We start from the raw sequence: 10137 nt of genomic DNA, 5'->3' as shown, positions 1-10137 counted from the left end.
GTTGTGATTTTAAGTCATTTGTGGTGAAAAAGAATGGGGGGGAAGAAGAAAAAAAAAAAAAAAAAAAAAAAAAAAAAAAAAAAAGTTATGATGTGGTCTAAAAGTGTAAACAGAGGGACATGCGAGATCAAACCAGATAGAAACAAAGCGAGAGCGAGCATGTCTGTCACCGTAATACAAAAGGAGGCTTTGCACAGTCGTAAAAAAAGTGGAAGCAAAAAAGTTTTACAGCATTGATGCAAAGTTGTCACATTATCAATAAAGCTTATAAAATTCATAACAATATATATATGTATACCTTATATACAGTCAGAGTTAGTCAACATAAGGAGTGCTACTGCAGATTGAAAAAAATAAATGAAAAAAAAAAGTGTAAATTAGGATTAAATTAGAGGTAGCAGCAGATTTGGGATTTTTTTTTCTTCCAACATTGTCCTTCCTACATTTAAGGGATACTCAAATCCTATTCTTCATTTTCCACTTTAAATACTTGCACGGCCACAGAATGGTTTTTGACACACACACACACACACACTCAAAACACACGCACACAGCTTCCTTCATAAGTGTCCATCTCTCCATCACAGTCCTACTTCTGGCTCTTGGCTTAGTGGTCTGGAAAGGTTCTGCCAGGTTGACCTTGGTACCAAACCAGCATGGGCACCAGGACCATGATTCTAGATCATGAAACGATGGGTCTCGATTAGGAGCCCCTTCCGTGGTCCAAGCCATGATCCTTCTCAATTCTCAGTAGTCCTGAATCCTCTAAAAATCATAATAACACTGATTTATCTTCTATTACAGGGTTCACCAATTCCGGTACTCAAGATCCGGAGTCTTGCAGGTTTTAGATGTTTCCGCCCACTTGCACACCTGATTCAAATAATCAGTTCATTCACATTGCTTGATAACGATCCTGGTCTTTAGTATTAGGTGTGTTGGTAGGCGGCAACATCTCAAACCTGCAGAACTCCGGATCTCGAGGACCAGAATTGGTGAACCCTGTTATATTAGATATCCCCTGAACCCCCTTACTTCCTGTGTGGCCCACAATATTTGGGTCCTCACTTCCTGTGTCGAGGAAGATCTCCAGAGAGTCCCCAAATGGGTTGGCCGTTCAGAACTGGTAAGTGGTGGAAGGGGGTTGTGGTGGTGGTACTCTCTTCTAAACCGGTCCACCTTCCTGTGTTGAAGAAGCTCCAAAAGGTTCACAAATTGGTGCAGCCATTCAGGACTAGTTGCAGAGATAGCATTGGTGTTTGTGGTCATGCTCTAGTGCCGCCCCGACTACCTTGGTCCACCCACACTTCCTATGGAGAAGCTCACAAAGAGTCCCCTCAAGTAGGAGAGTCATTCAGGACTAGCAGAAGTGTACTAGTCCTTTCTGTGTCCAGGAAGTACCCAAAACGTCCCAAAGTGGGCAGACATTCACAAGTGGGAGAACTGGTGATGACTCCTGAAATGGTCCCAAAATGGGGGGCTATTTAGGACTGGTAGAAGTGGGAATACTGGTTCCCTAAGGGTCCCAAGGCAGGACTGGAAATCAGGACGAGTAAAAAAAAGATGGTGGCAGTGGTGATCTAATCCCAACAATTGGTCGACCCCCCCATTTCGTATGTCAAAGAATCTCAAAGAGTCTCAAAGTGGGGCGGCCGTTCAGGACCGGTAGAAGTGTTGTAAATGGTGGAGGCCACACCCACTATCTGTGTCAGGCGTTCACGACTGGTAAAAGTGGTGGTAGTGGTGGTGGTGTTCATGGTGGTGGTGGTGCTCGTGCCGCTGCACGACCTGCGCCAGCCGGCCCTCGTAGAGCAGAACCCCGGGCAGGTCCCTCACCTGTTCCTTTTCCACGGCGGGCCCCACAAGGGTGCCCAGCGCCCGGCATCCCTGGTGGTCCTTGGACCGCTGCTTGTGCTTGCGGTAAGGAGCGGCCGACTGGTGAGGGGGCGTCTGGCTGGGGAGCGCCGGGGGAGCGGGGAGACCCCTGCTCCGCATCACCCGGCCGCTGAGCTGAGCGGGGGGAGTGCGGCTGTGGGTCTTGGGGGAGCGGATGGTGGCTTTCCCGGAGTCTTGGCCTCGTGTCCGACTGGGGTGGAGGCCCTCGGGGGGGGCGGCGCCCGTGACGGCCTGCAAACGACGGTGGTGGGGAGGCGGCGGATGATGGGAGTGGCCATGTTCGGGCTCGTGGGACCGCGAGCGCGTCTGGTTGGACGAGCGGGTCTGGGGTTCTGCCTTGGGCTGCTCGGTGGTCGCTTTGAGAAAAAAAAAAACATGTAGTGTCGTTATTTGAGATGTGGCTTTTCTGCTCCCTTCTGTCCTAAAACGGAATAAATTTGTGTGCTTTTTTCCACTATTCCCAACAGGGCTCAGTCCTTATTATTGTAATCCTTGATCCTCGGGATCGACAAAATGATGGCACAGAAAATATTTTAAATACCTGGGAAGTTTAAATTGGGATAAATGCACAATATGTCTTCACTTGTTTGAAGTAATCCAGATGTTTGACCTAGTAGCTCCAGCACATGCGGGAGGGTCCACTCACCGGATCCAAAGCGGGACGTGTAGTTCTCAATGCCGGCCAGGTCCAAATAGTGGTTTCGTCGCTCCAGGTTCTCGTCCACACAGTGGCGCTGGCAGCTCGACTGGGCGTGGCTGTGCTGGTCGCTCTGGTGGCGCCTGGGAGTTGAGGAGGGGAAAAAAAAAAAAAAAAAGCAGCACCTCTCATTTAGAGAGAGACGTTTGTCACAGGCAAAACGAGTGCTCCCTTGTGATCAGGCGGCCAATGTCGGAGCAGATGGGGCAAATCACAGGTCTCGCAAACAAATGCGCCAAGCGCTCATTTTTGCAGGGATGGTGATTGACGCAAAAAAAAAAAAAAAAAAAAAAGTACACCTAGAGTAAAAAGTGTGGATTTACCTTATCAGTGCTCGACTTTTCTTGTCTGCACTCTTGGGGTCTTCGACACACTTGTCATTTTTCTCCCTTGGGTGGGATGCATCTGTGTGTGAGGGGAGGAGTGGGGGAGAAGGCCATTATCAATGAGAACAACACACAAGCACACACACAAACAGTCACACCAGAAGAAAGCAACCTTTGTTTCGGGTTTTTACTTTGAAGATCCGAAGAGGAGGGGGAAGAAGGAAAAACAACAACAAAAAAAACAACAAAAAAAACATCAATGCTTCATTTATTCAATTTTCAACTCCCGGCATCTTCTAAATTAAATATGGGAAGAATATAGTTAGAAGAGACTTGAGAAAGAGTTTAACAATGAAGACGGCAGATCTGACGCAGGCTGAAATTAGCATAAAGGCAAACGGGCAAAGTCGGAATCTCTTGAGGCGTATTTATAACTGTAACAGCAGGACGACAGCGGGTAAGAATACAGAGCGATGTTGTGCTACTTTTTCCCCCTCACGAGTCATCATAGAGAAAGGTGAACGTCGTCAGAATTTTTTGACAACTTGTTTTTAGAATTTTCACTGATTTATTTTTATTTTTTCTGACAGTTTTATACTCATCTTTTGACTATTTTGTCTTGTTTCTTAGTTGCTATTTCACTCAAACATTTCTTTGCAGTTTGATTTATTTTTTAATCTTTAGACAGTTTTTTGGGGACATTTTTTTTAAAAATATTTACATTACATCAGCCCTTTTTCCAACTTCTCTCCAGCCCCCAAAAGTTTTAGTGATTTTTTTTGTTTGTTTCATTTTTTTTTCATTTTGGACAATTTTCACAAAATTCCTTAACATTTTTTAACCATTCTCCAACAATAATGCTTCATTTTTTCTATTTCTAACTCCAGCAACTTCTAGTATGAGGAGGGGCGGGGGTTAGTTATGAGACTTGAGAAATAATAAAGATACCGGGGCAGATCTGACGCAGGCTGAAATTAGCATAAAAGCGAGCAGGCGATGTCGGAATCTCTTGAGGTGTATTTTTAGCTGTGGAACAACAGAACGGTGGCAGAGAAATTATAGTCAATAAAGGTGAACAATTATAGATTTAGCTGCTAGCTAGAAAAATAAATGTGAAAAAATTAAATATATTTTTAAATGACCATTATCACTCAATTCTTTACATATTTTATTAGTTTTATTTCATTTTGACAATTGTCTCATTTTAAGTTTTCTTGAGGGTTGTTTTATTTTTTTTTACTATTTAATTTTGTTTGTTTATTACATTTATGTCACAATTTTTATTTATGTAACATTATTTCACTCTTTTACGACAAATTTAAATAACTTCTTAGTAATTTTCACAGGTCTCTGGCCATTTCCAGTCACTCAATGTTTTATTTTTGGGCAAAAGTCTTTGTTTACTTTCTGACTTTTTGACTTATTGTTATTATTATTACAATTTTTGTTTTCATTTTGTTTTACTCATTTTTCACAATTTGCACTCAGTCAAATACTCATTTATTTTTTATTGTTTTGACAAATGTCTAAAATTAATACATTTTTTTATTACTTTCTCACTGATTAAATTTATCTTTTTAATTCTTGACACGCTTAAAAAAAAGATTTAATTATTTTTTGTCATGCATCCATTTTGACAATTTTCCCTTTTTTTAAATGTTTTTTTTTTTTTTTTTTTTTTTTCCCCACTCATTTCTTAACCATCTTTATACGCAAATCATACAGGTACCTGTGCCGCCCTGCGTGCAACTCCTCCATCTCTGGTTGGAGTCTGGAGCCACCGACAACTTGACCCGCAAGGTCTTACTGCTGCTGGGAGAATGGTTGACTGAGGCATCAACCACCTCGTATATGGTGTGGAGGAGGCTTGTGATGTCCTGCAAGGAAGTGGTCATACAGAGAGAGATTATTGTAGCAAGCACCCTGGCAAGAACTCACTCCCTTAAAACAACAGCCATAAATATGCAAAGTAGATACGGTATGCTCTTTTTGACCTGCCTCCCTACAGCAATCTAAGCTAACATCCATTGCCTTTTCTGGGGATGTCGCCTTTGCCAACATAGCTGTCTCTCTAACATATTGGCACGTCTCTTAGCCGGATCTAGTCTATAAGCCGGAGACCGTTGGTTTTGGTAAGGTTTGTTAAATCAAGGTTCTATTGTACAGTGTGACAGAATATTATAACATTTTTGACAGAATATTATAACCCTTTTTTTTTTTTTCTCTTACAAGAGACTTTCACCTCTACCAGGTGAATTAACGTGGGTCCATTGTAAACTGATGAGAATTTAGCAGATTATCCCTCTCTTGACAACACAAAGAGCTAAATATGCAACTGCTGAACACTTCAGTTTCAGGTACAGGCACCAAGGAGAAAAACATCTTTTGTGGCGTGACAGCATGAAAAGGAGCTTGAGAAGAAAGCGTTTGCCGTCTCGTGAGTCAAGCAGCCACCGGCAACAGTTCCACATACACACAACAAGAGTTTCTGGGTGTTCTCTTGGATCTCTACAGGCACCAAGCACGGGTTCCCTAGCAGAAAGGAACAACTAAAAAGGTCTAGAGAGGGTTTTTGACAGTAGATTTTTCTTTTGAGTGTGATGGCTCCACATCAGACCCTTTTTTTTTTTTTGTCAAAATCAGCGGCATGCTACCATGGCGGACATCATGTTGCTTTACTTAATGGAGAAGCATTATACTCCACAGTCTCAATTTTGCTATGGTGGCACATTTTATTGTTGCTTTCAATCTCCTCTCTGACAAAAACTTGTCTTCAAAACAAGAAAATACAAGAGCCTCATTTTCCTCCGTTTGTTTGAGTGTTTTGCTCTGACAAATGTGTTTTCTTGCTGCCCTCAGTCTCCCCAAAAATATTTGCCATATCATTGGAACATTTAAGGCTACACGCGTAGCACTGTACAAATATAAACACATGCTAAACCTTAAGCTGTCTCTGTGCCTTATCTCTGGGTGCTTTAGAATTATGCTCCAGTTTCTCCATTCGGCTGCCTGTTTGTTTGTTTTTTCTTTAAACACATTTGAGTTCCCCTTGGATAAATTTGCAGCGTCATTTTAACATTTGAGGTTACACAGCTAGAAATGGCTAAAATTAGACACACATGCTAACCATTGTGCGTGCTCCCATTCGCCACATAGCCAATGGCGTGTTGAAACTGGACGTGACGAGCCCTCATCCAAAGATAAATACTTCGAAAGAGATGCAAGACAAAAGATGGAAATGCATTATTTTTTCTTGTACCATATACTGACTATATTATGTTCATTAATAATTATTTTAGGAAGGTGTCAATATGATTCTTTTTTTTTTACCAAATTTACTTGTGATAAACTTGACTTCCCAGTGACGAGGACTGGGTTAATGTGCTTTAAGGTTTAAGAACTCGACAATCTCAGCTTTGCTGCGGCGGACAGTCTTCATGCTGCCCTTAATCTCCTCTTGGATGAAATTTGTTTTCTTACAAACCTAGACTAAAGGCAAGCCTTGTTGATGTTCACTGCTGTTGGTTAACATGTCTCATTCCCACAGAAGAATTTACATCTTGACAGAGGTATGTGCTCATTGTTTGATGTTTTATTAGTGAAATAAGATGACTTTAAGGTCTGCGGCTTGATTAATAAAAGAAAATTCCAGATGTTCATGTGGGTGGAGATGTTTTGGCAGATGTTTGTCTGATTCACTTGTTCATTCATTGATCAAAGACTTGTCTCCAGAGTCTAAGTCCCCTCCACAAGCCCACCCTTCAGGCAAGACATTTACTTTCTTTTTTTTACCTCTCTGGTGACTTTCCCGTTGTTGTCAAAGTCATAAAGTGTGAATGTCCACTCCTGTCGGTTGTCCTCCTCCATGGACACGGCACACTCCAGCTCCTGAAACAGCACAGACACATCAATGTGTGTGCGTGCGCGCCTCTGTGTGTCAGTCTCAGAGAGTGGGTGTGCGCGCGCATGTCTGGCCTAGTTTCCTCTTAGTGGAAGTTAACAGGTCCCGTTCAGTGTGGCCAAAGTGACAAACTCACTTCAAACTGGAGCTGCTTGCCGTCCCGCTCCTGCATTATCTTGTCATCCAAGCAGCAGCTGTCTGTCTTCTCCGGGGGCAGAGCCACTGCAGACGCGCAGACACATGAAAAGAGTCAAATGATGGGCGTGGCTCTAACCTGAGGATAAAATATATAATACAATATATAATATATTGATGCCAGGAGCGAAATAGCCCCTGGCATCAATGGCGGCCCTCTTAATTTCCTTAAAAGTCAAATAAATAAATAAATAAATAAATACAACTTTTAGGGTGTATGTAATGAGAGTTCTTTTGAAAATTATTCACTGACACTGCAGCCAGCACAGAAAGCTAAAATCAAGTCCTGCTCGTTTGTTAACGATTCAATGAATAAATGTTTCATATTCAAATCACACTCCACGCCCGCCCCTCCTTCCTTGGAGTATGGCAAAGGTTCTTAAACATGGGCAAAAAATATGCTTGAACACTATGTTGTACACAGTAAATAAACAAGCTATGTAAATACATGTATTGCTCCATCTTGTGAGCTGAGTGTTATTTCATTTACATGATATGTTGGAACAGAAAAGGGGGTGAACTGCAGGCTATGTAACTCACAAGACTCTCATCCAGGATACTGCAGCCACTTTTGCAGCCAAATACAATAGGAAAATGTAAGGTTTATACACACAACACTTAAACTCGACTAAATTAGCTCACTGAACAGTTACAGATGTACAAGGATTTAACACATTTGTTTAGTTACTGAACTCCCTTTCCTACATCTCCCGAATGCCATCTCTGACCCTGCCTGTCAAATGGATTAGTACTTCTACTGCTACCAGAGTACTTTCTTACACAAGCATCTGCACTTCTACGTAAGTACTTAGAATGAGTACATCTGCAGACCACACCCCCTTCTGTCTCTCTTTTTAGCCTCTCCTCCCATCCCACTTTGAAGTCCCCATTCTCCAACCTTCTGGAAGAAGATCAGTCCGACCCGTGGAATAAAAACAGAATCACTAATTAATTAAGCCGAGTCAAATCGGAAACACTGTTTGATTGCGCGCCAGTCGGGGCAGCAGACACAACACGACGGCCCACTTTCTTCCCGCGCCATCCGAAAGCGGATCAAAGCCGAACCGTCTGATCATCCCCGTCGCGTCGGGAGGAGGCCGGAAATGAAAGGCGACATCCCGGGGAACTTTTTTTTTCTGGATATTGAGGGGGGGGCTCCCGCTGTTTGATCGTGCATGCGAGGGGCAAATCTGTTCTGCGGCAGGCTCAATATGGCGGCGAGATAGCTAATGAAACGCCGGGAGGAGAAACGGTAATGCAGGATCACTGAAGCACCCCCACACCCCCCTTTAGAAGTCTATACGCCAGGAAGCCGCCGTGGGATTGGCTCGGAGGGGCACGGCGAGGGCAATCCGAGGCTCGCAGGTTGGGAACGTTGCCACGCTCGAGCTCATCCAGCTTGGCTACTGTATTACACATATCTGCTGCCTCTTCCAGTCCTTCTTCCAACGCTAAATGCATGAGGATGAGTAGGATGACTCTGCCTTTGTGGGCAGGAGAAGTCACATTTTCTTCATCTTGTCATCAAGGGAGTTAATCCTCTTTTTTTTTTTTTTAGCTTTTTTTTTTTTTTTTTTTTAAGCAGCTTAGTGTAATTGCTAACCAGCGCACATTGTCAACTGGCTTTAAATTAGACAGTGTATGCATTTTTATTACAATTAAAACAGTTTCCAGATGTCTAAACGTATTTATTCTCATCCGTTTTCAAAGCAAAGTTCCCATTCTAGTATTTTAGTCTCCGCTCCAGCGTGCAAGTGGCCAAACTATCTTCATATGCTGCTGTGATGGCGTGAGAGGCCATAACTGATGTAAACGACAAATGGTATTGATAAACTGTCTAACTGGGCTTTTTTAAGTTAATGCTTGATTGTTAAATATTCCCATACAAACAATTCCAGGTTCCCAGGCTCGAAGGCACCGGGATTTTCAAACAAGGCATACACTACCCCCATATACACTCACATATGTGGCCATTCAACATTCCTTCTGTGACAACAGACGCGACAACATGCTATCTGATAATTCGGCATTCGCTTTTAACAGCCAATTCGAGTCGCCACCGATTCAGCCCTACTACAGGTAGTTGCCCTTTAAAATCAAAACGCTTTTGGTGAAATTAAGGATAATTGTGCCTGAAGGTATGCGAACCTCGACAATTTTCCATCACCTTTTTGTATTCTGTGTGGGTGTTGGGAGCTCTCGTTCAAGTCCCTCTTTGAACAGGGAAGGAGAGGCTTCCAAATCTGCGGATCATGTCACACTATGGGGGAATCTTTGCATTGGGGGGTGGGGTAAAAGTAAAGGAGACCGCATCAGCACATTGTTCGGCTTTTCGTGATGGGGGTGCACCTGGGGGAGGTAAAACCTTAGCAAAAAGGCAGTTGCCAGCACAATATATGGCCTTTTGTTTTTACATCTTATACATCGATGTTAGTATAAAATCAGTGTAGCATGCGTTTGTTGATGGCTGACCTTCTAAGCGGTAGTGTTCATCACCAATCTGCTGAGCTTCATTTGTTGAGTCCTGAAAGAGAGAGAAACAAAAAACAAAAAAAACATGAGTCATGTAGTATATCAGCGAGTCTCTCCTTCTGGCACATAAAAACAAACAGTGCAAATCCACAGCATGGCATTCCGACACAAAGTGGGATCCCAACATCTAACCAAGGGCAGTCAGATGTCCATACACAAACAAAGTTTTACATCAACACGGGAAGATAATTGCAGAGCCAGAAACGCTCGACACTAGACTGGCAGTCAGGCTGAAGCTAACTGCATATCGAGGGTGAACAGAACTATTTCAGTGGCTTGCTGGCTAGACCCCCTTTTTCAGCCAGCTCAGTGTGTTGCTATGCTGATTTTGAAGGGGCACAAAATTCCTTGGTATCACAATCTGGCTCAGATATCTACATGGTTGCCATCCGTCTGAAAAGCCATCACTCACTTGTTGACAAGATCCTTTACAAGCACGCAGACACTTACTGTACAGGAAAACAGCAAGCATGTCTCCAAGAAGAGGTACGGTACGTAAGGTTCCTACACATTTGAGATTTCATAATTTTCTAGACCACAGTTTCCAGACTTCTCTGTAAAAAATCATTTGTGACATTTGATTAATTAGC

At 42.9% G+C, this 10137-nt stretch overlaps 1 protein-coding gene across 2 annotated transcripts in view; it reads right to left on the bottom strand.

The window, feature by feature from the left end:
- Positions 1 to 200: 200 nt before the first annotated feature.
- Positions 201 to 10137, bottom strand: part of nkd1 (NKD inhibitor of WNT signaling pathway 1) — a 55712-nt gene continuing 45775 nt past the window's right edge. For both annotated transcript variants that reach the window (XM_077519702.1, XM_077519703.1), the window contains 7 exons: positions 9488 to 9539; positions 6957 to 7042; positions 6712 to 6807; positions 4649 to 4796; positions 2917 to 2998; positions 2543 to 2676; positions 201 to 2252 (listed from right to left, as the gene is read on the bottom strand). In XM_077519702.1, the coding sequence (XP_077375828.1) occupies positions 1717 to 2252; positions 2543 to 2676; positions 2917 to 2998; positions 4649 to 4796; positions 6712 to 6807; positions 6957 to 7042; positions 9488 to 9539 (1134 nt within the window). In that variant the 3' untranslated portion in view covers positions 201 to 1716. The remainder of the gene's footprint in view (positions 2253 to 2542; positions 2677 to 2916; positions 2999 to 4648; positions 4797 to 6711; positions 6808 to 6956; positions 7043 to 9487; positions 9540 to 10137) is intronic.

This window comes from Festucalex cinctus, chromosome 4 (assembly GCF_051991245.1).
Source record: "Festucalex cinctus isolate MCC-2025b chromosome 4, RoL_Fcin_1.0, whole genome shotgun sequence".
In the NCBI taxonomy this organism is placed as follows: domain Eukaryota; kingdom Metazoa; phylum Chordata; class Actinopteri; order Syngnathiformes; family Syngnathidae; genus Festucalex; species Festucalex cinctus.
The sequence above is the reverse complement of the archived record's forward strand: the minus strand, read 5'-3'. Positions and strand labels throughout refer to the sequence as shown.